This window comes from Motacilla alba, chromosome 9 (assembly GCF_015832195.1).
Source record: "Motacilla alba alba isolate MOTALB_02 chromosome 9, Motacilla_alba_V1.0_pri, whole genome shotgun sequence".
NCBI classification, from domain to species: Eukaryota; Metazoa; Chordata; class Aves; order Passeriformes; family Motacillidae; genus Motacilla; species Motacilla alba.
Window position 1 is genome coordinate 20696840 of NC_052024.1, and position 27887 is coordinate 20724726.

General features: G+C 40.1%; 1 protein-coding gene across 4 annotated transcripts; it reads right to left on the reverse strand.

Annotated features, from left to right (window-relative positions):
* ECT2 (epithelial cell transforming 2) lies at nt 1-27491 on the reverse strand. 4 transcript variants are annotated; one of them, XM_038146469.1, is made up of 25 exons: nt 27412-27491; nt 24670-24827; nt 23605-23684; nt 23409-23501; nt 22316-22498; nt 21252-21341; nt 20215-20322; nt 19061-19134; nt 18808-18938; nt 18561-18676; nt 18318-18380; nt 17722-17944; nt 16062-16198; nt 15274-15393; nt 14170-14238; nt 13133-13243; nt 12104-12200; nt 11311-11392; nt 10307-10385; nt 10001-10120; nt 8605-8743; nt 7510-7664; nt 5519-5626; nt 4775-4918; nt 1-1565 (listed from the first exon to the last, which is right to left on the reverse strand). In XM_038146469.1, exons 2-25 carry the CDS (start codon nt 24797-24799, stop codon nt 1476-1478), a joined length of 2742 nt encoding a protein of 913 aa, XP_038002397.1. In that variant the 5' UTR covers nt 24800-24827; nt 27412-27491; the 3' UTR covers nt 1-1475. The 4 variants fall into 4 exon arrangements, with proteins under 4 accessions (XP_038002397.1, XP_038002395.1, XP_038002398.1 ...); XM_038146467.1 differs by lacking the exon at nt 27412-27491 and adding an exon at nt 27248-27377; XM_038146471.1 differs by lacking the exons at nt 1-1565; nt 27412-27491 and adding exons at nt 2631-3185; nt 27248-27377.
* Nucleotides 27492-27887: the final 396 nt, after the last annotated feature.

Below are 27887 nucleotides of genomic sequence, written 5' to 3' on the forward strand. Positions count from 1 at the left end.
TTTAGCATAGTATTTATTGAATAGATTATTTTCTAGAGCCAATTTATGATAGAAGTGTCAGTGCACATTCAGCTTAGATGTTCATTCTGAATGGACAAGGACAAAAAAAAAAAACAAAAACAAACAAAACCCACAAACCATGGACTGGACATGTAGATCCAGGGGAGATTCATGAATATATTGAGAAAAAAACAAAAAAGTATTCAGGCCTATCAAGTGGCATACTTTATTAGGAATAACTACATGGATAATCAGAGTACAGTTGTAGGCTAGAGCCCAACAATGCTTTTTTTTTTTCCCACATAAAAAAGTAAACTTTCATAAAAACTTGTTTAGCAAAGCCAGAAGCAGTGTTACTTTAAACAGTTTATTTACATAGCTCAGATTGACACAAAGAGATATAAAAAACAGTGCAGTCTGACACATTCAAAAGCATCACTAGTTACATATAGATACAAGACAAAACACAGGTGGTTAAAAAGAAACCAGAAGTTGTGAACTCCTGCTAATACCAACAGTTGAACTGTTAATGAAATGCAGAAATTTACATATTCAGATAGTTTGTGAGAGTGCATTGCAGGGTACAAACTGTTCAGAGATGACAGAAGTGAACATAGTTTTAAAGGAAGACATACATACATGAGAAAGCCTAAAACATTTAGGAGTTGTACACTGAAATTTGACATGCCAAAATTGGACCCTGAAGTTCCAATGTCACACCAATAATCCCATGCATTAAATAATGATTTGTTAACCAAGTATGGGGAATGTGTGGGGGTTTGGTTTTTTAACAACCCTACTAAAGAGGAGTGTAATCCTTTTCCTCAGGCTTCCACTTCAAAGCAAGACAAAGAATTCAATTGATCATTTTTGGTGGTCAAAGCTCCTCATACCACTGTGTTTACAGTGAAGCTGCAGGAGATAATAATCACAAAACTCAATTCTATTTAATTATAAACAACTACATTTATAAAATATCTGGAATAAGCAGCTGTACAACAGGTTAACTGTCATACTTGAAAGGTCAGGTACTTCATAATGTATCTCCATTTAAGAAATCCACAATTCAAACATTAGAGTGCTCTGCCAGTAGATGAAGTTAGGCAAGCATAAGAGTCATCCAAACTAGCACTAAATTATGTGATCATCATATTCATTTCAAGATCTGACAAACCAGTTTATTGCCTGGAGGGGACAATTTCCATAGAAGAAAATGTTTCAGTTATGCTGGTAAGGAAATAAATCTGTACAAGGGAATACTGTGTTTAAATGAAGGCCACCTTCCTTATTCCACTGATTGGCTGGTCTGCCTCAACACAACTAAACCCCCCTTGTGATTAACTTAGTGTCATCTAACATTTTGCTAATCATTGCTAAGTGCTAATGACTAAGGTACCATTAATGTCAGTCCCAGGTCACTGCCCAGCCTCCTGCCTGTCAGTCACTCCCCCAGAGCAGAGTCTGCCCCACCTGCCTCATATCAAGTGGGTTGTTGATCGGCTCAATGTGTGACTCCTCCTTTCAAAGATCGAGGGAAGGCTGACCAAGGAAGGAGAAGGAACACCCTGTTGGACAAAAAAAAAAAAGTTACTGATGATTTTATGAGCCAATCTCAATACAGCAGCAATCATTTCTCAACCTTGACATATCAGACAAGGAATGTGTGAGTGCAGAAGATCTCGAAGACTGGCAGCTTTTGAAATTACTGATTCAGCATTTCTAGAGTTTGAACAGGAAACTTATCACATTTTAAAAACTGCAGAAGATAGATTTTTTCCCTGTTACCAGCCTTGAGAGATTTGGAATGCAAGAACATGTTTTTGAAGAGTAGCTGTTAACAAGTATTAGTATACATCTTGCATCACGTTTTGCAGCAATAATCTCCCTCCAAAATGAAGGCAAGATACACTATGATAATCTCTTAGAGAAACAGAGCTCCCCCTCCAATCCTACAACTTTCTGTATTATCATCAGCTCTGAGCCCCAAATGAGATGCTGAACACATGTCTCCTTGGCTGCAGGAGGCAACAGACATCCCAATGATTTGTCAGAGCTTGCTTTAGCTGTGCCTGGATGGGCACACACTAGGCAAGAAGCTGACTTTTCTGATGCTTGGAGAATAAGCTGCTTCTGAGACTTAATTACTGTGAAACCAACACATCAATATGTAGCACTAAAAGTAAACCTCTTTGGATTAGCTGAGATTTTATATTCTTTTCACATTAGACCTCAAGATACTTGCACAAGCAATCCTCTGTTGCTCTTAAACAGCCAGCCAAGCTTCTCAGCACATCAACAGGTCACGGTAGTTGGGCAGCTTGTGCACCTGCATGCTTCAAGAATCTTTTAAATAGGGATATTTTGGGCAAGTACACATTTGACTATTAACAAGCCCTATGCCTGTTTATGGCATGTCCTCCATTTGCACTCATTGGCAATATCTGAAAATTTAACCCTAAACTCCTGTTTATAGAGCAGCTCTTATTAGGCTTGAGTATTTTATTTTATACCAGATTTTTTTTTATTTACAGATAGGGAAAAAAAACCCTAAAACCACAGGTAAAATGAGCTGCTCAAGACTTCCTTGCAACCCAAGTTATTAAAGTTCTCAGAACTCTGGCCAGTGAGTTACATGGTCATTTGGACATGAAACAGTGAGGAATTCGACTGTACATCAACTAAAAAAAAAAACCTCCAAAAAATTACATTTAAAAGTTTGTGAAAAAATAAGTTTACACCCAGAACCACATGTGAGTGCTGACTCCAACCCTGTGCATTAGAGGACATTAAAGAAGAGCCCAACACCACTTGAAGCCCTTTGTGCATTAGAGCTGTACCACGCTCTCTCAGCTTACAGAACTCAGGATTTTTTGCTCACTTCAGTCAGGATCTGATGAGCAGAATTTCCCAGCACCACGCTGGTTATCACCTCCAGCATCAGCACAAGTGGCAATAACAACAGGGTAAGCACATGGTCTGTCCAAGGCACGACCATTTAAGCTTTCCAAGTTGGAAGAGGCTTTTGCTTCTACAGCATTTGGAAGATGAGTATTTGGAGAGCCAGGACACAGCACAGGTCGAGGCTTGGAACTTTGAGCGCTCCAATCAAGAGAACTGGAGCGATGGACATTAACAGCACATTTGGCAGATCCACTTAGGCTGCACGTGGAGGAGGAACGAGCAATCTACAATTAGGAGGGGATTTAAGAGTTAGTTCAAACAAGAAAAAAGCCCCAAGCATCCAAGCTTTATTGATATTTTTACTCTATGTTTTTTTTTCTGCACCAAAAAATTCCTACATAAGCGTAGGCCAAGATTTAATTTAAATGAAACAACATGTCTGAATAACAGCTTTGACTCTTAATGAACTCAGACAGGTTTCCTACAGTTTTAGTTTCCTGTCAACAACTGCACTGGTATTCCAACTTGAGGGGCTGGAATCCAAACTGCTTTTCCCCTCAACCTCATAACTGAACCAAAAAGGCTTTATGCAAGTTCAGTGGTGTGTGGCATTGGTTAAAAAAAATCACAACACATCATCTGCTGCCAAGCTGTAGCTTATTACCACAGGTGCAAGAGGTCTGGGAAGAATCTGAAACAGGAACATGGTTTTGCAAGTTTCTAAGATTTTGTGGAAAACAAGTATTTTTGTCTGGGGTGGATATGCACAAAAAGAAAAGGACATGACTTGCAAGTTCATGAGAAATACAGTGCTGTATCAAAATGAAGACAATTAGAATGCAAAAACAATTGTTGCCATAATCATAATAGAAAGAAGAAAATCTCTCTACAAAAAACTAGGTTATAGCCCCATTGGTGGATGATTTTTTTTTATTTCCTCTAAAGCAAGGGAGTCTGCTGTGATACTTCCTCCCTTACTGCTTCATATTTTCTCACGTGGGAGAGCAGGGCTACATCTTTATGTTGTACAATTTAATGGCCACTCAAACATACTGAATTACCTCAATATTGAAGTACTGACACATCAGTCAGTAATAAAAAGATGAAAAGGATTCCCTTTTCTTGGCCTTCAGTCCCACATACTACAGACTAGAAAGTAGGTGTTTACTCATCAAATTTACTCAAACACCATAATTAAAAGCAAAGATGATGAAAAGATTTCTCCAAATGTAGTCTGCTTTACTAGACTGTATTAGGAAATTGAGCTTGGCCTAATGTAGCAGGAGAAAGCTGTAACAGGCAGCCAGGCATAGCAGAAGAGTTGCAATATGTAGAACAATATTTTATTTTACCAAGTTTTCTTAAACATTTACAAGGAGATCATTCCCTAGTTGTTTACAAACTTGCAGGCTGCAGCATCTATGTTTCTCTACCCTTCCTTCCCAGCTTGTTTCACAGGATGTCTGTCATCTCACTACTTTGACTGAAACATTCACCATAGTATTCAGGGTTGTACACCACATTTCTATTTAGCGTTCAAAATCAAAAGCATGGACCAACGTAAGACTTGTGCTGAAACTTTCTCACTCTCTCAGAAGAGGAAACATATTCCATCCGGAGCAAAAAAGATTTGTGGGGTTTTTCAACTTAAATGTGCAAGACAACCCCCAGTTTCTAGTGCCTCAAGATTTTTCTGCATTTTCAGGAAGCAAGGCTTCTCATTAAACAGCTCTTGAAAATAACATCCCTATGAACGCAGTTAAAAATATTTTTCCCCACTGTGGATGTTGGAATTGCTGAAGTGAGAGCAGCAGCAGCCATGAAAGGAGTGTGATGTAGAGAAGGTGCCTTCTGGGCAGCACAGCTCACTCACCGCCAGGGAGGAGGTGCTGGTCAGGCGGCTGCCGATGTAACTCTCGTTGGAGCTGGGGCTCCGCCCTTCCGTGGCGCTGTGAGACATCAGAGCCCTGCGCAGAGCTCGCTTGGGTGTTTTGGAGAAGGAAAAGGCTCTTGTGACCTGAGAAGGTTTATTGACAAGTGGTTAAACACTCACTAAAACCAGGCTGTAATAACTACTGTAATACAGGCTGCCATTCTGAAAATCTCTAGGACGTGCATCAAGTGTTGGTGGCTGGATCACAACCAGCCAAACACCCACACCTAAAGTGATCTGACTTCCAAAGGCTTCCCATCATCCTTGCTCTTCTCATTCTACCCAAATATGAAAACACAGGAGGGAGAAAGGAGGGCAGAAATTCAGGGAGAAGTCAAAGCAAGGTTTGGTCACCAAGGCTTCCCCAAGTCCCTCAGCCCTGCAGAGTCAGGCCTCCCCTCCTTGAAGTTGCTTCTCAATTTTGCATTATATTTAAAAGACTCAAAGTATTAAACAGCATAAGTTCCATAACAGACTGAAAAATTACTGCATAATACTTAAGACTGTAATACTTTAGACTATATATACAGATATTCCAAAACACCCCTCACCTTCTTTCTTTAAGGAGATTATATTTAAGAGTTTTAGTTCAGATTAAGTTTTTCCTGTCACTACTGTAAATACTACAAACCACCTGAAAGAGGAATCCCAGCACAATTCTCTGAATAAAAAGCACTCTCTTACCTTTTTTGATGTTTTCTTTATTGCCCTGGATGCTCTGCTTAAAGTACTGTCCATATCTTTAGTATTTACTTCAACTGAATCAGGATCAGCAACATAAATGAGATTTTCCTGTAGACAAAAATAGTCTTAATATTGGTCAAATATCAGCACTTGCCAAAATATCATTTTCTAGTCCATTAGGTCAGATTTAGAGGGTTTAATAGCCATATTCCATATTTAACTCTTTATACAGTCCAGCAGCTATTTGTTTTCAAGGCATTTTGTTAGATCAACAGCTGGTGCAATCAGTTCGTGAAGCCACTTCATCAGTAGTTTCACATTCAGTTTGTCTGATTCAGTTTCAAGATCAGGGCTGACCAAATTAAAGGCAGTAGTTCTGAGGCATCCCCAGGGAGTTTCCAAGATAAACAGAGTTTATCCCAAGAGTTTCCTTTATTCCACTGACACATCTAGCACATTTCTGAAGGGAAATCTTAAGAGCTCCAGCTGTCAAACATTTAGACTAAAGACTTTCAGCTTAAGTGCAATACATGTTGCAGAATAGCCATGAGTTTTGGGGTTTTTTCATGCCTCATTCTTAAACTCCAGTGTGTGCAAAGCAATCTCTGGCTACCTACTTACAAAACCTGGGGGGCAGAGGGGGCACACATGGGAGTGGGAAGTTGCTGGGATGATTTTCTTTTTGCTGTTTGTTCTCTGCATTTTGAGAAAAGACATTTTACACTTAAAAAAAAAAAATAGAAGGACCCCAGTCAGCAGCTTTATTGCCATTCCTAGGGCCTAAGGAAGAGTAGCCAAAGCCTTTGCTGCCACCAGGTGGCAAAGTCAACGTTATCTCCATCACATGATGCTCTAGAAGTCTAAAACCAGGCAAAAGTGCTTAAATTGAAGCTCATTTTGACATTTAAATAAGCAAGAAAGAAGTATTATATAGTTGGTACAGAAATTATAACTAATGGGATTGCAGCAAAGTAGGTTACAATTTGTCAGCATATAATTGAGTTTCTTGGGGGCAAGAGGGAACTGTACATTTTTTACACAAATGCTTAATTTCTATTAAAAATCCAAGCTATATGTTAGGCAATACACTAAAGAAAATTAACACTTCCACATCAGCACTTTTCATACTCAGTACCTAGAAGGGAAACCACAAAGCCCAAGTCTCTTATTCCTAAGTCCCTAGACCACAAGACAGACAAAATAAAACAGAGATGCTGTTTTCATTACTTAATTACCTCTCCTGTAACGAGCATGCCTTTAAAAATCACAACCAAATATGGTTCTGTAAAAATACACTGCAGAACATGAAGCATTTCTGGTTTACACCAAGAGGCTTCAGCTGTATGTATTGCACGTATTTTCAGCAAATTGAGATGACTGATATGCATAGACTTTTACATAATTAAAACATCAGCTGAAAAGCCTCTTGCTCTAATTGGAGAGGACCTACTCCTCAAATTAGTGGTTTTCTGCCTATAGAAGGCCCACACGCTGAATTTCTAGAAATGTGACAAGGCCAGTGCCTCCTTTATTTCACTGGATTTTTTTATTTCCTTGTTTTAAGGTTGTAGATTTCTGTCTGTGGGAGGAAGATGCTTCATGTCTCTTGCATTATGGTGCAGATAAAGTGTAGGGCAAAGCACTCAAACTAACACAGGCTTAATCCAACACAAATGATCAACAACACTGGGATTGTAAATTCAAAGATAGCTGTGAAAGAAGCAAGCTGACTCATACCCTTTCACCATCACCATAATTAAAATAATTATAAATAATTTTTGATTTTTAAGCACTACTTAGCTTCTGCACAAACTAACTTCCAGGCCGTTTCCTTTTCTACCTTTTAACACACACTTGCAGGCATGTTAGCACAAATGTTTTCTGCTCTACTTTACCTCAGGCACGTCCACTATTACCTTCTTTCACTTCAGGTGCTTAAAGCCAAAAAGAGGGGAAAGTCTCAATCAGCAGCAGGGTTCCAGAGTACTTACTGCATCTGCTTTACAAATAGTGTTGGCCACATGCCGACACAGCATCTTCAGCCAGTCCTCCTTGCTAGGGTCTTCAGTTGTCATCTGGAAACTGAGCAGCTTGTTGTTGAGTTCTGTAGGTGGCCTCACAACTAAGGCAAAAGCTTTCTGGCAATCTACATTTTGTTAAAAAGAGATCCAGGAGTTAATAAAAAGAATAAAGATTTTTTCATATAATTCAGGGGGAAAACTTCAGAAGGGTCAACCCTCTGTCTGCCAGGAGCTGGAGCTACAGACAACCTGATTTGGTGTAATGATTTTATCTTCATTTACACACTAGTTCTTGTATCACTTGCAAGAGCAGAGTTATGTCCACAGCCATCATCAAGAGGCTGCAATCAGCTCTTCAGGCAATAGCTGAACAACCAAATAATTTGCAGAGCAGTCAACCTCACCTACCCTCTCTGCCATTTCTCTTCTTAATTGGGTTTCAATGTTCAGGTGCTTCAGGTACATAAAGCAGAACACATGATGTGGATATCATCATTTACAGTGAAACACCAGATCTTGCCAGGATAGAAATCTAGGAATTGGTGTGACTAGATTCTTTATAGGTCACTATCAAGGCTGGAGCAGTATCGCAAAGCAGACAGAAAAATTAAGTCATCTTTTAAGATGCCAAGATCAGCTCCTCCTGAGCATTATCATCACCAGTTAGAAGAAAATTTGGTTTCACACCAACAGCACTTTTCTCTGGCCAGTCTAATGCTCTGGGCTGAAGTTTGAGGTTTGGTTTTTATTTTGTAAATCCAGAGCTGTCAAGTGTTTAACTCTGTTTATTTCACACTGCCAATTGGTTGGCTTATGCTAATGCCATCTAGTAGTTCTGCCAAATTCAGCATCCTGGAGCAATTCTTAAAAAGCCAAAAGGGCATCAGTACAAGGAATTCTCAAGCTCATACAGAGATTCAAACAGAAGCTTTTACTAAAATCACATACCTAACATACCATACAATAAATAAACCTTAGCATTCCATCCCACAACAGCAGAGCTTCCTCCTTCACACCCTGAAACACACTTTAATTAGCTACCAGAGCACTTCAAAACACACAGACCTTCTGTCTCTCTGATGTCCAAGACTTTCTTGATCTGGGAGAGAGGCATGAGAACAACATGCTTGAGAGATGCAGGAGGCCTCGTGTGGCCATGGGGGCTCTTGAAAGCTCCAATAACTTTATGCCGTTTCCTCGCAATCTATGGTTAAATACAATAGAAAGGGTCAGTTGGAAGATCTCTTGCCATTGTTTCCTTTCTTTCCTATATTTTTTACCTTTTACTGTTCAGGAACATACAGAAAATCTTGCTAGTCTACCACATGAAGCAATTCACTTATCTCACTATTCACTGCCTACAGCCCAAGTGGCCCAGCAATATTTGTTACTTGGCATCAAAACACTCAGCTGAAAAATACAATAAATATTTAAAAAATACTTAGAGAGGAAGTAATTTTGCATTACAGACCTCAATTCTACCCTGCATCACAAACAAGGTTTGAAATCTACCACAAGGTACTCTAGATTTAAACAGAAAAGACAACATCTATATGCATGAACCAACTTAAGGTGTGGTGTGTTATGTCCTAGAAATATCACTTGCTGTTGCTTATGCATGCAGCCATTGAGCAAGCTTTCCATAAAAACATGTAAGGTACTTGTGTGTTAAAGTAATGCATCTTGTTGTTTGTCTCTTGTCCAAGAGACGAGCCAAGAAGCTTTATTAAAAGTGGTTTTATTTTTCTTTCCATCCTTTATGAGAAGTGATGAAACTGAGTCAACTCAGCAGGGAGATATCATCTCTAATCACAAGAACAGGATTTTGTCTCTAAGTACTGCTTAGGACAGCACTAATTTTGAATTATTTTAGAGGTGGTCTTCTATGAAGGCAGTGTTCTTCACTGCTGCAGACAGCAACAAGTACTTTATCAAAGTGTCCTTTATAAATTCAGTTTTTCCACATTAGTCTGCAAAAACCAGTTAGATTATTCTTCCCCTCTAGTTCTTCCTAACATAATTTTAGTTTAAGGCAATTATTGCAGTTTTGGTTTTTCGGTAGCCTAAGAACAGACAGATCTACCAAGGTCCACTATTCACTCCTGTTACATACAACTAAACTTTAAAAGGACAAACAACCTGATGAGCCAAAGACTCCAGCACTTTTTCATCCCTTGGTGCTACTCAAAGTGCTATTCAGATAAACATTTTTTTAATGTACTAAGCTGCTTTTATGTTTTTGCTCTGGCTGCAAGGCATAAAAGGCTACATTAACACCTCTCAGACATGAGAGGCTTATACAGTAGTTAATGGAAAAGAAACATCAGCATGTGTTGACCTATCAGCAATCTGTGACAGAATTCCGCCTCAAAAGGTCTTAAATGCTACTTATTTATATTCATGTGTAGTGTCAAGCCTTTTACAATTCAGTTCATGAGATGTGCTGGTATAGTCACCTTACCTCTAGGCAATCATTGAACAGAAAGAGCGTGACCTGCTCTCCCCTGTCACAGAGGTCATCACCAAGTGCTACAGTTTCCAGACGCTGCACCAAGCTGCGGTGGGAGGACAGGAGATTGGCCTAAATGACAAAAGCAAAAAGCTCATTAAGCATTTTGTTCAAGGGCTGGATTACTGCTTGCTCACAGCTTAACACTGGCAATCTGTTTAAACCAGCACCGTTGCATTGTAGCCTCACACATTTCTGCAAAGGGAACAAAGTACTGCAGTCATTTAAGAGATCTGCAGCTTTGGAGAAGTTACTTACTGGACATCCATCCACTTCATAGACAACGTCAAAGAACTGCCTTTGTGCCTCTGTTTTTCTTTTGTCTTCATTAATGTGTCTAAGGAAAGCATATTATATTAATCTTCAATACCAAGCAACAATAAATGGATGCACTGCATTTAAGACATACAAAAAGAATAAAGCTATACATTTAGGGATAGAATTTACACAGCAGCATTTGCTACATTTGCCTGAAGAAACAACCAAACACCACATGAAATCACATAGGAAACGTCAGCTCTAGAACACTATTCTTGTCCCATTTCCAGCACTTGACACGCCAATAGGTTAAAATAGAATTCCCCTCCCCTGCCCTGCAAGACTTTGAACCAGAGACTGACACAACTCTGTTCTTTACAGCCTGCATTTTGTCTCCTCCAAATCAGGACTGCAGCTTAACAAGCAGCAGATCCAAGAATAATTACAATTTAAAAGTTGTTGTTAAAACTGGACAAACATTTACCCAATTAATGCAGGAGTTCTTGTTGCTGGAGACATACGCTACACTTCAAAAGAGGTGAGACTTACAATCTAAACAACTTCAGCTTTCAGCTAATTAACTCATGGAACAGTGCCAAGAAGAGCTAATAAGGACCAGAAGAAAAACTAGTCTCCCACTAAAAGTCTGTCCTTTCAGTAGATATAATGCACAGAAATAAGAGACAAAAACCCAGCTCTTCCCTTCCAGAGAGAAAAGACAGAAATAAGAGTTGGAACAGAACAGAGGACTGGGGACAGCCCCTGCTGAAGCAGGGGGTCAGCAGAGGTTCAGGTACAAGTGCTGGGGAATGTCACAGACTCCTTCAGAGCTCTGGCACAGAACACCAAAGTGACAACAGCAGCCAAAAGGAGGCTGAAGAACACCTACAGTTATGTTTACTTACTGTTCCTTGTGGCAACATAACACTAACAATTGAGGAGGAACAGGGGGATCTAACTACAGTATGTTTAACAGTATGTTCCATAGAATCAACATGACTTACGTCATCACCTCCTTTAATGATTCAATAGCTCTCTCTAGAGTTACTTTATCTGGGTTCTCTTCTGCTGTATGTTTCTTAATATCTACAATTTAAAAAAAAATTAAAGAAATAAAAACTCCATACACATTACAAGTGCCTGAAAAGAAACATGAAAAACTCAAATTTAAACTGAGTTAAGATAAGCTGACTGAAGACATCAGATCTACCCTGAGGTCCAAGCAGCACTGATTAAGTGGGGAACTAGGCTGAACAGAAGCTGTCCAGACATCTCATTAAGAAAAAAAAAGGGTTTGTTTCTGTATTGTATGTGGGTTAAACTATTAAAAAAAATTAAATTGAAGTGCAGAGACAAGCACAGAAGTCTTTTTCCATCTGAAGCAAAGGGTGATGTGGATTTTTTATTATCTTTATTAACAACAGCATTATTATAGCAAGTGGTTGATACCAGGTGGAACACATGAAACTGTGAGCCTTGTCAATATGAATTGCTCTCTGGTTTGTTACTTTCATTTGAATCTCAATTATATTCTTGTTTGAAGAGACAGAATTGTCAGTGCAAACTGTTCCTCTGTCTGTATCCTGCATACAAATGTATGAACAAGTGGAATTTAGACAGAATTTATGCTTTCTTGAGCAGTGGGCCTCACTGACTGCCAGGAATCATGGTTAACTCACATAATCAGGCTTGTTTTAGATAAGAAAAGCTGTTTCTAATGATGACAAAAGGTACACATCATCTTGTGGTTTTACCACCTTCATAGACAAACTAATAAAAATTACATCACTAGGTTACCATTTAATAGTAGGGCAACACTGGGCAGCCTTTGAACAGGACGGATAAGGAGCTCAGCAAGGCTTTGGCGGCCACATTCAGGTTTAGCTTGATTTATCTGAGGGAAAGAAAATAATGCTTACTTTTTTTACACACGTACACAAGAAAAGCACAAGATCAGAGGAAAATTCCCATCCTTGAAATTAGCATTGGATACAAGTGTGAGAATTGTTTACCACAGTCATTAACAGAGCATGTTAAAAACCACATTCTATTCAAAAGTACACAGTGATTTATACTCTCAGAATGTCTAGTTTTAAAGGGTCAATATAACCCTTCAGCTCTTGTTCCAGCTGCTAATGTGGAGTGGGACTGGGGATGACCTGTTCTCTTATTTGTTCCCCATCTTTTGGATAGACTTGGATGTAATTCCTAGTTCCTCAGAAAATACAAGCTGAAACTGTCAGTGTTTGACCCTCGACTATTTCGATAAAGGAGTTAAAGCTACACTGCACTATTAACAGTACACACACATCTGAAGAGATCAAGAGTCTTATGGCTCATCTTCAGAAAACTTTCTTTGAAGATCATCTTCCTCTTAGATCTCCACTGTTAGGCTTCTATTCATTAGTCACAAGAATGCTGAGAAATTCTACCTCCCTGGAGCTTCACAGCTGCCCAAGGAAAGTTAAAAGCTGTTTGAGAAACACAAGTCTCACAGGGAGGGGACCAGTCAAAGCAGCAGCTCCTGTTATCTTTACAGAAAAGAGAAGACATGTATTTGGGAGGAACTTTTTTCCAGCAACAAATGCATATAATCAAACCACCTTGAAAGCTGTTTATCAGAGAAGGAACTCAGACTTTTTCTGAAAGGGTCTTAGGAGGAGCTTGAGGGATTGAAGTTCAAATCCTTCCTATTTCTGTCTCACCAAGAGTTGTTTGCATTTCTTCAAACTTTCAAAATTTCACATTCTTCCATCTACTGCATTCAGTAGAACATGGTAAAAGCCCCCATGTTCTACTCATAGAGTTAGTTCTATAGACACTTACCTTTAGGAAGGCATGAAACCTTGGTTTCTGCTTTTCACATCTTGTAATCGTCTCCTTGCTCATTTCAAAGAAATTCACAAATGGAGGGTATGTTTTCAACAAGTCTTTTGACTGAAAGAAACAACTGTTAGGGCTCTGCTTTACATATTATGTATCCTTGTACATATGTTCGTATGCCCTGAGCCATACAAAGCTGTTCAAAGGCACATTGCAATAAAGAATAATAAAAAATGTGTTGTAAACCCATACGTGTTCTCAGAACAAGTTAAGACATTTTTGCATGCCAGATGCCCCAGATTGATGCTGCTGATTAAACGCAGGCTGCTCTCACCAGCATCAAGCAAACATGACAAACTTAGAAGCTGCTGAGCAGCTCGAGTGGGAGGCAGGTTCTCACCTAGCAAGAGGCTTTTGGTGATAATTTTGGCAATTTCACACAAGTTACTTTCACCAGTTAGTGAAATCACCTTTTAAACCACCAGAAGCAATACCTTAGACTGAAAACTTTTAAATGACAAGCACTATTTGTCTCAAAATCATCACACCAGCAAAATAATCACAAGATACCTAGCAACCTGTTTATGTTAAAACACTTTGCAGTCCCAGACTCAGCCTTCCTGTTCTACATAGGACTCCTTATCCACTTACATGTTTCAAGTCTTGAAGAAAGAACATAAGATTGTAAAAAGTTTTTTCTTAGTTCTTTACTATTGATCAGAGGCAGCAGATGGCTAAGGGCCTGGGAAGTGGCTTTTAATGTCTGAATAAAAAGTGTGTCTGTAGCATTGCAAATTACAGTTCTCAAACTGTAGCTATTTGTAGTTATAATCCATCATACCTGTGAATAGACATACACACTAAAACTTGACATGGATTGTATCATCTAACTCGACTGAAAAGTCTAAATAAAAGAGACAGTTATACAAGTTGGAGCTCTTTCTCAGCAGTGCTTTGCTAGTGTTTGCTAGCTCCTAGAAGTGGATTGTTTGTAAGGCAAGATAATAGTTGTAAGCATAAAGACGGAAACAGGAACTTACATATTTGAGAATGATGTCACCAATACTTTTGCTTTCAGTCCAATTTATCATAAGATCTTCCAGGTCTTCCTAGAATACAGGCAGGGACGGGGGGAGAAAACAAGCTGAGCATGAAGTGCATAAAGCCATTAAATGAGATCACTATTTTGCCAAACACACATCATTAAGTGTGTTCCCGTGCTGACAAAACAGGCAATCCAAAAAGCTGTACAATTTCACATTCAGTCCCTCCAGTCTACTGAGGGCTGAAAACAAGAGATCTCTGGCTTACTGAATATGTATATATAGCTGTAAATCAGTGCAAGTGCAGCTTGGCAGCATGTCAGGACTAGCCAACTCTGCAGCAAGATGACACTGCTGCATCCAACACAATACACAACACATCCCAAAGGAATACTGAGAAAGGATACACAGAAGACAGTTGAACCAATTCTAATTAAGACTGCACAACTTATCTAGGACTTAAGTCTCTAAGACAGGATTGAAATAGAACTAGGATAGATTCCACTTACTTGCTACACCAGGGTGTCAAGGAAAGTGAGACCAAGCCTGTTAAGCCTATATGAGCTTGATAAGGATCAAGCTCAATCACAATCAGATAATAAGAGGGACAGGAGGGCACAGCTGAAGGTTCAGGATTCACCTTCAGTGAAAAGGATTTATCACTAATATTGGTTTGTTGCTGCCACTGCTCATATCTTTATAACACCAAAGATGAAGGAAAACACAACAACTACATCAAAGCAACTCTCTGCTGCAAGCGACTTCAATTTGCCACACAGACACACAGCTCTACTTTCATCTCTGTCTCAGTGGGCACACATCAGTAGCTGGTGTGATTAACCAGACTGGACCCCACTGGTTGGGAAAAAAACAACAAAACCTGTACAAACAAATCACCAAGTTACAGGTAGCCTGCAAGTTTCTCTACTTTAAAAGCCTACAGAGAAATGCTGCCAGGAATAGGCAGATGCCACTATTTGAAGGAGTAGGTATCAGCACCAGAAGAGTTTATACCTAGCCAGCAGACACAACTGAAAACACGCAGAAAAGATTCAAAGTCTCTATGAAAACTTCCCCTGCAGGGGAGAAGGTGCAGCTTGCCTTGATTTTAGTGTGCACATCAAGAATATCTGGAATGCTGCCAAAAATGGTCTTGATCTCTTCCTGTGCTAGGATTGGTCCCCCAAGTTGTCCTTCCTTCTCCAGTGGAACTTGAAACAACTGATGAATTAAGAGAAAAAAAACATTAATGCCCTCCTAACTGCCAACATTGTGTTAGAAATAGTTATGAAAGCAAAGTGTTTTCCTTCTGGATCATAATTTCCTGCAGTCACAATCTTGAGATGTCTCCATTCAGCAAGAGTGGGTTTTGGAGAGTGGCTTGAAGATACAAACACTTAGTTTGATACATCTCTACAGCATAACCCCCTCTCATCTCTTTCTACTCACACACATCTTGGCTCATTCTTTAAGTAGATAATCAGCTGCAATAGAAATAAACTTTCAAGAAATTAAGCTCTTCCTGTAAGTTGTTTGCTATTCTGCTCTTTTTGGAATAATTTTTCAAAAAAAGATTTTTTCCCCTCTGCCATCTCTCTTTATTCACTAATGTCTAAAATATTAGTCAAGAAGATCCTATTTTCCTGACACTTCCAATTTCCATATATATTGCAACACCACTGCAGATCCCAGATTAGAAATTGTATTTTCCAAGCTGAACCTGAGTATTTTTATATGTCAGTAAAATTACATAAGACTGTTTATATTGTCATTTTCCTATGAAGCTTTGATGCACCCAAGCCCACAAAAGCCTACAGATCACTGAAAATATTAATTGATATTGGCAATCTTATTACATTTCACCTGGACTAGCTTTGAAGCCATCTTACCTGAATAATTGTTGTCAGAATATCAACATAGTTACTTTCTGTCTGATACAATTCCTTTGCAACCTGCCATCTTGCAGACTGCTTGAGAGGAAGAGGAGTGGAGTTTTTGGAAGGTCTTGCACAGGACTTTGGTGTTTCTGATGAAGAGATATTCCCAAAAGAAAATAGAGCTTTATTACAATAGAGTTCCTAAAAAACCTCACCCTCAAAGACAAAAGAAAAAACTTCAGGATTTTTAAGAGAATATAAGTTTGGGGTTGTTTTTTTTTGTTTTTTTTTTTAAGGCTATATCCTAGAGTTATCAGGGCTCTTGGAAGAAAATGGCTCTCTTTATTACAACCTACTTATGGAACAACAGTAGTACATTATTCCTCAAAATTAGACTGAAACTAATAAGCCATTTATGGGCAGGTCAATGACTTGACCCTATTATTAGTTCCTTATTTAGCAGGAAGCAAGGATAAGGTGCTGAACATTTCTTATTTATACGCTAGTACAAAAGTACTTTCCTACTTCTACTTTGCCATGTAAACAATTGTCTCTCAGCTGCCTACCATCCTTGCATTGTGTGTAGCTCAAAACCATTTACTAAAATCAGCCCTTCCACATACCACTTACATTTCATCCCACAGGGGGAAGGGGAAAGGCTCAAGAAAGTCATTTCTCTTCAAGCTAAAGCCAAGGTGGACCTGGAATAGTTCATGAGTTTTAAATATTTGCTTATGTATTGGATCTCAGAGATCTATACTGGTTTTTTTTATATCAAAGCTCATTACTGCCATAGTTAACAATGACATAAGTACCTTACCTGTTGTTTCCAAAATAGCAAGTTTTGAGACTGACTGCTGCTGTTGGATTAGAAGAAAATTCCCTACCATGGGTAACAATAGGACTAGCATCACCTAAGAAGGCTGATCTTTCCTGAATTCCTTCTGAATTATCACTTACACGTTGTGCCTCATTGGGAGCTCTTATGTGATTTGAGTTTGCCTTTTTGAAGCAGTAGCAGCTGCAGATACCCCAAGTGCTTTTTAAAAGGTCTGGTTCCATCATAGAGGAGGTATCAGCTTTTAACTAACCCAAAATTTTGCAGTTGTTCTCTTCACAGGAGCCATGTGCAGAGATATTTAAAACTCTGTCCATTCACTCAAAACCAACTGATGATTTATATTCTTGTGAAGTTTTAGACATGACAGTTTGCTGGCACAAACAGTGTTGCCTCAACAGAACACTTCAAAGACCTAGGAGTGGGCCCTGCAGGAATTCTCCCTTTAACTCCTCTAGAAAAGAATCTTTGTCCTCTTTCCTCCAAGTATCCTATGGAGAGTATTTTAGATGATTTACTGTTGACTATGCTGCTAATTTGCTACAGACTTCCAGCAGAGTATTTGAAGCATTCTGGAGTAACACTCAACTGCACTCCCTATTCATCACCTCAATATCTATTCCTTCAGATATGAACACGCTTACTGTGATGACAAGAGGCAGCTTGGCCTGTGTCTGAACTCTTCACTCCAACTTTTCCCTCCACACTTTGAAAAGGGAAAAGCCTGGAATTACACTGCAAACCTGTACAGAACCTGTAAGATTTCCCTACCACCACCATTTCCACTTGCACACAAGAGCTGTTAAACAGCTAAATGGAAGGTTTTAGCTCTACCTCCATTGGCAGTGCTTGACTCGGGAGTATTGGAAATATCCAGCAAGGAGCCAATGGAGAGGGAATGTTCAGCTGAGGGGCGTTTCCGAGGAGGGAACGGGGACATGTCTGTTTCCCTGGTCAGCTGGGCCAGAGTCTCTTTCAAGCGGCGCCGTTTGCGGTTGCTGTTGGGAGTGCTCAGGGAAAGCAGCGACACCGACTTCTTGAAGTCAGGACTCTCCGACTGCAGGGAAAGAAAACTCCATTCAGGGGGTTTATCCTCTGTGTCCACTTCAACTCAGTGCAGAGATTCATAGAGACAACACACAACACAGAAGGAAACTTCTTAGGGAAGCCAGGAAAATGGGTGAAGCTTTTTTCTTTCCCTTTATAAAATAAAAACCACTGTGGTGTTTTGTTTGACTAAAAGTAAAACCTTTGGGAAGCAGAAAAAAAGTTTCCGTTCCAAATTAGTACTCTATGCATAAAATTTATAATGGATTACCTGGAACTTAAATGCTGCTTTAAAACATCTGATCTCTGGCCCCATACACACTATGTTGCATGCTAATTTTACCACCAAAATGTGCTGTGCATTGTGTGAGTGTTCAACATACCTTCTCAAATAAATACATGGACTCTCCAGCTCTGGCATCCATTTGAATGCTTCCCCAAAACCACTAAAGGAAAAAAGAAAACACACTTTATAAACACATTACAGAGATTCACCCAAAGTTAAAAATATTCAAAATAACCTATAATAGTTACACAGTTGGCATGGAAGATATTTTTTTTTCAGAATAAAAAGTTCTGAACATAGTTCTCTATAGCAGCATCTCTAAAGAATTTGCAGCACTAACCTCTTGCTTTACAACATAAAGTTTTTTTAAAGGTTCAAATGGAAGATCTTTTACTGTACTTTCTTCAACCACCAAGTGCGTACACCTTTCATCACCAACTGGTAAATAATGTCCTCCTAGATAAAAAACAGACAAATTATCAGGAAAGAATATTCTTGTAAGAAATTAGTATCTCACTTAACAGTCTGTGGCACCTATCATTATAAACTCCACCCCATTCTTCCCACAGAATTTCATAAAAAATCACCTTGCATTTCTGTCATTTCTTCCATGTTAGCTTTCTCATCATCAGAGAATCCCAGGAAACTTAACATGCAGTCCTGAAAGGGAGGAACCTTGAACTGGTTTCTAAAGTCATCATCAGCTGCACAGAAATCACTGAAAGAAAGAAAATGCACAAAAAAGTCACTTAAGTGACTTATGTCAATATTTAAGCAGAAGCTCACAACATTTCGGGTGAATAGGATGCAAGTCAAGGCTGAAGGAAAATAAACACCTACATTTCATTCCTTTTCTCCCATGCCTTATAAATCCATTCGGCTTTCACGATAGGAATACCAAGACTTACAGCAATCTACAAAACAGGAAAAGCATAAGTTGTACCAAATATTTCCATTTAAATCTTTTCCACATCAAGAAAAACTTGTAACCTTCCTTTACTTTTCAAGAGAGATACTGCAAAAAGTGCATATATTCCTTCCAAAGTCATATCCAACTGCAGCTCCCCAGAGTTAGAATGTATGAATTCAGTGACTAGGAAATCAGATCAATAGCTATTTTGACATTTCCTCAAAAGTGCACCATTTTGTTAGTCTGATATCCTTCATCACTCACAAAAACACAAAATCAAATCTCTGTTCCAGTGGAATATGGGATCTTTTTTCTGCTTTTGATACTTTGCATGAAGAAAAATACCCCATCTTGCTTTTATCAAAGAAAAAGTGACTATTTGAAAGGTAACTGCCATGACTGCTGGAGAGATTGTACAGTTTTCCTACATTTTCTCCTTTGAGTCAGCAGAAAGGAGTGTTTGAACAGAAAGTAGGACTTCTCTTCCAACTGCAAGATTATAAAGACAAACAAGGAAAAAAAAAAGCAACATCCTACCAACCAGGGAGAGTCAAGAGGCATAGACATTGCTACATCATATTAAATAGTACAAAAATCTATAATGTTATTTAATTCTAAACTGAAGATAAGTGTCCCAAATGACTCCCTTTTAGACTCAGAAAAGAAAAAGCACACTCATGTCTATTTATGCATAAAGGTATATTTGAATCCTCACCCATAACAAGTTAAAAATAATTTTTAGAAGACCTGCACCAATTAAGGAATGAAGTTTTTCACAAGTTACCTCCAAGTTTATTGTTTGGATAGACAGAAGCAGGCATTTTTTCATCACGGTCTTTACTACTGGTAGCATCAATATTTAATCATTTTGGATCTTGTTATTTACTATACTTGTCTGTTTCAAATTTATGTTATTTAGAACTCCCACAGAGAGAAAAACATGCCAAGACAGAGATGAATTCACCATTACAAGTTACTGCTCTTAGTACAGGAAAAACCAGCAGCTTCTGAGCTGAAGTATAAAGAACAAACAGTCTACAAAAGCCAAATTCCAAAGGTGAAACAGCAACTCAAGCTTACATACTCTGAATTTGTCTCCATGTGTTGAGTTTGCCACCAGATGAGTAACTTTTGAGCTAAAGTCCCTTCTAATAATTCCACCCATGTGATGAACCAAGGTCACAAGCTTAACCTGAAAAATGAAGATGAAAAGTTTTCAGTGGCTTTTGAAGAGCGAGTTCAGTACAAAAGTGGTTTACAAAGCAAGGTACAAAAGGTAACATTAAATGTCTAGAAATAGAAATAGTCTGATCTGTTCTTAAAACAACTTGTTCACATCGAAAGAAGATACAGCTTATACATCAAAAGAGCTATTAAGATTTATTTTTATTTCAACAGTTAATACAGCCTTGCTGAATAGCCTGAAGACTATCCAAGGCACCAGTACTCTCATGATCATCATACATAATGCCTTCACCTTTTCCCACAAGTTAGATTTGACTTTTTCCTTGCTGATTTAGTCAGTTCTAGATCAAACCTAACTAACCCAAACACCAGGCAAAGGCTTTTGGTTTGGGTTTGGTTTTTTTTAGGTGAAGATGTGGAGCCATATTGTTGATTCCCAGGTATCCAGTAGGGAAATTAGATGACAACTGCCTACCGAAATGGAAAAGCAAAGTGCTAGAGTATCAAACAGAGTAAAGTCCTGACAGCACAATATCATGACAAGATTACATGCCTGCAAATGCTCTGAACAGAGCTACAAAGATTTACTTGCTTATTTTACTACCTGTACAAAAAAAAGGACACTACTGGGTAAACATCTTCTCACCTGAAGCCTCAACTTACAAAATCTTTAGGCCCTATTGAATTAGAGCCGTTTAATGTCTCTCAACAAAAAAGTGACCAAAAATGACACAGACAAAATGACTTGAACAAAGTTTTGTTCCCATCCTCAAATATCACTGCCTCTGGACTTGCAAAAAAACAAAAGAACAAACAATTCATTCTCCCCATAGAAGCCTGAGTCATGGTTAAACCCTATGGGTGATGGAACAGAAGAGGATTTTGAAAATATACTTAATATGGTTTTACCAATCCAAAGAAGAATAAATTACTTACTAATTCATCTTTCTTTCTGAATCCTGTAAAGCACAGTACCAAGTTCAACATACTTGCACAGTACAGTGGACGGCAGGAGAAAGGTAAAGGCTGAAAACAAGTAGAAAGCTCATGAGTCAACAGCATACTGCACCCATTGAAGTTTTCACATTACCTTTAATACATTCCTGTTATTTCTAGTATTAAAAATGCATCAGACACTAGTCCAGGTCTGTGTATTCAGTTATACCTTAGCTCCAGGCCTGCTGATAAACCCACTAGAGCATCCCCAAGTTCTACAGGTAGCAGCTCATCCTTTTTATTTCCTCCCCAGTCCACCTGCTCTACATTACAACTTTGGATATGTAAAGTGATTACTGGAGAATCATTTGTATGCTGCCTTTCCCAATGACACAATCACAACTGGTGATCAACAACTCCCACAATTACATCAGCAGTTCTAGCCTTACTCCTGTCTGCCTGCACTCTCTCACTACATGCGAGATTCCAACATGGCATCAGAAACTTGCTTTTCTTAAAATTCTCTTGCTAGGTGTGGTTGTGATATTTTATGAAAATCCCTTTGCTAGGATTTTCTTCTCCTGAAAAACTGAGAAGGCCTCAGGTTCAAGTGTAAACAATTTGTTATCTGCTACTGTGGAATGCAGCAGGTGCTTCCTCAATTGGTCAGTGTGGGATGTTTCTACTTGGCGACCAATCGAGGAGGCAGCAGCTCTCAGACTCTCTGGGTGTCACAGAACTTTGTTATTCATTCCTTTCTATTCCTGTCTCACCTTCTGGTGAATCTCTCTGTTCTCTGTAGTATAGTTATAGTGTGGTCTTTTTTAATGTAATATATATCATAATATAATAAACCAGCCTTCTGAAATGAAGTCAAGATCTCTCCTTCGCTTTACCAAGTCCAGACTGCCCAGAAGACCCACGGTAATAAATGGTGACCCCAGACGTGGCAATAGCTAGGAATGGTTATAACTGATTGGAAGAGCAAGAGAGATTTTACTGTGAGCTCTTAGAACTCAGTGCAGCGGGGAGCTACTCATGTGATTTCAGCAGGAAGCACACACCTCTCCTTTCTGTGCACAGTGCAGCACGACCGGCGGCCCGATGACCCGGCAATCTGCCTTGCAGAGGTTGCTAAAGATGGGAGCTTGGAAATCCGACACAAGGAAGATCGTCTCAAATTCTGGGGAATCAGAATCTCCAAGCTCTTCTATCGTGTCTGTCTTTATGTAGGGCATTTTGATTTCCTTGATGCACAGGGGTGAAAGGGAAAGCATTACTCAGGTAACATACTTGCACAAGTGTAAAATTCAACTGATGTTTATTTTGGACCATTAGAAAAATGAGTGATTCATATTTCAGAGACAGAGTTAGGATTTGTGAAAGCTGAATGCAATGCACTGTTCTCCAGCATAAGAATAGCTATGAACTGCTGCATGCTTGAAGACCGAATGTCAAAGTAATTCCTGCTTTTGAAGAATCAGAATTCTGGTTGCTTAAGCAGTTTATGTATCAGTTCACACTGATAATGTAGCACTGTAAGGAGCTAGATAGAAAAGACACCCTAAGCTCAAAAGATAAATGAAATTTCAGACTGTCAGAATAGCTTAGGGTACTGTGGGATGTTACTGAAAAGTAGCATCCAGTTTGCAACAGCAAGCTCTACACTGCAGAGCATCTATAGAATGGAAATAGGTTTTGTTCATTGCTTGATATTTTTAAGGGGTTAAAAAGTTTGTCCATTCCATTTTCAAACAGTAGTTCTAAACTTTCTCTTATGTCTTTCACATCAAGAAATGGAAAAGCATTTATTGCACTTCAGTTTGAATGCAGCTTTCAATTGAAAGAGAAGTCCATTGACAATTACAAAGCCAGTTCATAGCACAAACTTATGTGTGACTGAACACAAGCATGCAGTTGGATGTCCCCATGGATATTTTGATGCCACTGTTAGAAAACACCACTAGAAAAGAGCTACAAGTATTACTCCATATTTTTAAAATGTGCTAATTTGATGAGCTGTGACACCATCAGAACCATTAGCATATATTATGACCATTATGCCCAATTAATCCAAATTAAAGCGTATGCACATTTCAGTCCCAGTGAAGTGTAACATGCTGCATGCAATTACATGTGCTGAATTGCATGACATACCATATGAATAATACTTTTTATTAGTTTTTCTTCTGATTTATCAGGGCTACTTTCCTTTATCTTTATAACAGGTACTTCCATTATCTTAATGGTCTGTGGAAGAGGAGAACTTTAGTACAGAAGCAAATTGGTTACTACAAGTCTGAAGGCATAACATGTCCTTCCAGTGACTGTGCTTTTTCTCAGGCCCACATACCTCCAAGGCTTTCAGAAGCTCCTCACGTTTCCCTGCTTCCTGAACCAAAACCACTCTTGTTTCTATTTGAGGCATTTCTTCTGTTTAGAGAGAAGCAAGGATAAAATTTGTATTTTAGCAGAAAAATCTACGTTATGTCTAAATCAAGCACTAATGTATAGAAGAATACTGGCAGACAGTAGCCTTTCAAGATTCCTTATCAGGACCAATCCTGAAAATAAATGTTAGTTCAAGAAGAGAGTCCTTTAATTAAGGCATACCAAATTGACTTTGAGCCCAAACATTCAAGTATGAGATGAAACAAGAATCTGCAATTCACGACCAGTCAAAGCAAGAATTTAAATCAAGGGGTAGGGAAGAGGAAAGATAACAAGCAAATGAAAACCCAAAAAAGTTATAGGTTTAGTGCTTCTAGCAGAACTAGATACTGAGATCTGCTGGAAAATACCTGGTATCTTCTAGTTTTTGTGTTCCTGGCTGACAAAGTTCATTACTTTCTTGGTAACTGAGCAGTTACCAGGAATATCAGAACTGAAACTAGATGCCTTGTTCTTTTTTTGCATGCATTAATAAGCCTTCAAAACATTAGGAGGAAGAACAAGCGTTGCTTCCACGTCATTTACATCAACAGACCACCAGCAGATTTTGGCTACTACCTTGGAGGAAAACATCGGTGGTTGTTTTTTAATTTCAAGATTTGTTCTTGAATTAATTTTGGGCTTAAGACTGTTAATCTCTTCACCTATTAATCTGTCCACCTGTACATAACAGAGCAGCTGCAGTTTCCAAACGCCGGTGTCAAAACGTCACCTGGAATGATTTATTCCACAGAAGAGACATCAAATGGAACTGACAGCTTTCAGTACAAAATCCAGAAAATTCATTCCATTTGGGCTGTAACCCCAAATTTTCTTAATGAAAGGATTCCAGATCAACACCCTTTTCCCTGCTCTATGTACATTCTGGAGCTCAAAGTACTTTTGGTTTTTCCCAACTACCAAACACTAACAAAGCAATCAGTCATTGCAAAAACCAAGTAGTCTTAAAATAAACTCCCCCCCTTACCTTCAACATCCAGAACAGTTGCACGGAATACATTCTCTTTGGAAGTTTCTATAATTTTTGAATCAAGAACAGAAGAATCAGCCAAGAGGCTCTTCCCAGTTTCAGACACCAGAGTACTGCTGTCAGCCATGATTATGCTTTGTTTCTCTCTTCAACAGCTGGAAGGTGGAGGGGCCAAGCTCAGTTACACGTGCAAAAAGCGCATTCATAAGAGCCCTGTGACCAAAGCTGTCAGAAGTGACTTCAGGAAACAAAACATTTAGGCTCTTACTGAACTCCCACTCACGCTGATAGAGCATCAAGAGTAACACAACTGATAGAAAAGACTGACAACAAAGCTGTTACAGAAATGGTTCTGTAATTCATCTGCACAGAGGGAGCTTCAGCTCTGAGCACAGGCAAGCACAAATTCAAGTGCTCATTTAAAAAAAGCACAAAGCACCAAACTAAAAGCACTTGTTTCTTTCAGTGACAAACTATTACAAGCTACAGCTGAGACTAAAATTAGCATTGTTGATTTGAAACATTAGCAGAAAAATTAGGGTAAGCATAACAACTTGCTAAAATCTGACTTTTCAGGTGAACTGGTTAGAAATACTGTGGTTAGAAATGAGCGCCCAGAGAGCAGAGCCAGGACTATTTACTCTTAGAAAAATTGAAAAAGCTTGAGAGTCTGTGCAAAGTTGATATGCACGTATATGTCTAGCTGTATGGTCTGCTCTGCTGTCCTGCATTAACTATGATAGAGTAGAAGGAGCCTTTCATCATCAGATAAAGAGGCCTTCTCTCCTCTCAAACACAACGGATCTGTGCTCTCCCTGCCCATCAGCCTTGTCGCCTACTGGAAAGGCAGAACCCTTAACCCTCTCATTTTCTGGGAGCTACCTTCCCAAATCCTGCAGCACAAAGATTGCTCTCAGACACCTGCCCAACACACAGCCCATTCTCTGGCACACACGAGGCAGGCAGGGCGCAGCTCCTGTGAGTCATCACACACCCAGGTTTCAGTGTTTGCACAGCGAGATCAGGAGTTCCCCAGAGCAGCAGCTACAGCTGAACTGCTCTTGGATAATAACCCTTTGTAGCACTTGAACTGAAATCGTTCCCTTGACTGCGTGTGCCCTTTGAAAACAGCAGCTACTCAAACAATGCACTAGAGCATTGTCTGAAAGAGGACCCTTGAGGCAGCAAAACCCCTGCAGAACAGCACACACCATTTTTCAAACTGCATAATGACCATCCCCTTACACAGCAAAGTAAGTCAGAAGACAACAGCAGTGGGCACTTTGGCATACCAGCAATACAGGAAAGACTTTGTCTTCTAGAGATCACATCTGGGACTTGTGGAAAGGACTCGAATCTTCATAATACACAAGTTCCTAATACAGTGATGAGCAGTAATCAGCACCACAAATCCATCATTATTCCAGACATATTCAGCTACCAGACTTGCCACCTCAGTTTCCATTTCCAGGTCACACACAGCTGAGCATGTCCACGGAGTTGAGTTTCCTAGACCTGTGTCCCAGTCACCCGCCTCATTTTTCTCAGAGCAAAAGAGAGTAACCTCAATCATAAAGATTCTTTGGGGAATCCCCTGGCCAGAATGTTACAATGTCACCACCAGGAATTGTAAAACAGTTACCAACTGTTTTGGCAGTGATGGAGGGAAGTACAATCTTGCCAGATTCAAACCACATTGTTAATAATGATTACCACAAGGACAATTACAATGTAAATTCAGAGGAAAACATGCCCTCCAGTTAGAGGCACAACCAAACTTAACTCCTAGAGATTATTTCTTAGAAGTCTGAGACATCAGTACAAATAAATGATGAAATGAATGATGAAATCAGTACAAATAAATACCAAATAAAATGTACATGAACTCTCAAAGAACTTCACTGCATATTTGAAGAAGCCCAGACTTTGGTCTGGGCATTGATTTTCTTTATGGATTTTTCCAATTTATTTATTTCTGAGGTTTCATCCTGGATGTGTTTAAAAATACTCCTTGTTATAATAATCATATAATAATAGCGATATTTGTCACTAAACCCACAGACTGAAAGTGCCAGGATACAGAGAACAAACAGCACACACAGACACGAACACAACAGCTTTCCCTCACATGAGGAGCAAAAGTCAGAACACCATCACTACAGGCTTCACGCAGAGCTAATGTCCCCACAGCATCACACTCAGAAACGACCTCTCAATAACTTGTGGAAAGCCTGAAGGACACAAACCACCCAGAAACTAAAATATGTTTGTTAAAGCAAGGAAAGGACAGTAAACACTCCGCACGCTTCCCATGTCCCTCCCGAGGAAGCACCCAGGAGGGTTCCCGAGCCCTCTGCAGGGAGGTGGCCCAGGACAGGACAGGACGAGGGACCGCCGCCGCCTCACGAGCCAGCAGGTGCCGCCGGGCCCGGGGCTCCGCCCTGCCCAAGAAGCGCGGCCGGCGGCCTGAGCATCCCCGGGGCAGCGGCGGCGCCCGGAGGCCCCACAGCTGCCCGACACACTAGCCCCGCTCCGGCCGGACCGCCCGCGCCCCCCGACCCCGATGCCCCCTCACCGCCGGTGCCGCCCGCCGCCATCCGCCATCAGCGGCCGCCGCCAATTCAAAAAGCGAGCCGCCGCACCCACGCCGCCGCCCATTGGCTGCCGGCCCCACCGCCCCTCTGCAAGCCGCCTCCTCATTCGCCACAGCCGCGAGATGCCCCGCCCACTCGCCCATACTTTTCAGCAGCACTGCGCCCTTGTCCCTTTCGGATTGGTTGCTGCATCTGCCACTCAGGCGGAGCGCGCTCCCATTGGCTGTGAGATGTTTCCTGGGCAGACGCGCAGCGCTTGTTGCGGTACCGAGCGCAGGTTGCTGAGTGGGCGGGGGGACGAACTCTGCGCTGATTGGCTGTCGGGAGGAGCACGCTCTACGCTGATTGGCTGCCGCGGGGTTTGAACGCTCGCAACGGCCGCGCCCGGAGACCCGGATGGAGCGGGCGGGGCGGGAGGGACGCTGCCCTCATGGCCCCTCATGGCCCCTCCCCGCCCCGTGTCCAGCTGCCCTCCACACCAACCCAGGGCTCCAGGAGAAAGCCGCTTTGGTCACCGCAAAAACATTAATGCTGCTAATAAGTAAAAAAAGAATGTGCATCTCTCGTAGTGAGTTTCAGAATAATGAGTTCGTAGGAAACAGGAGCGGCTGGGAAAATAGG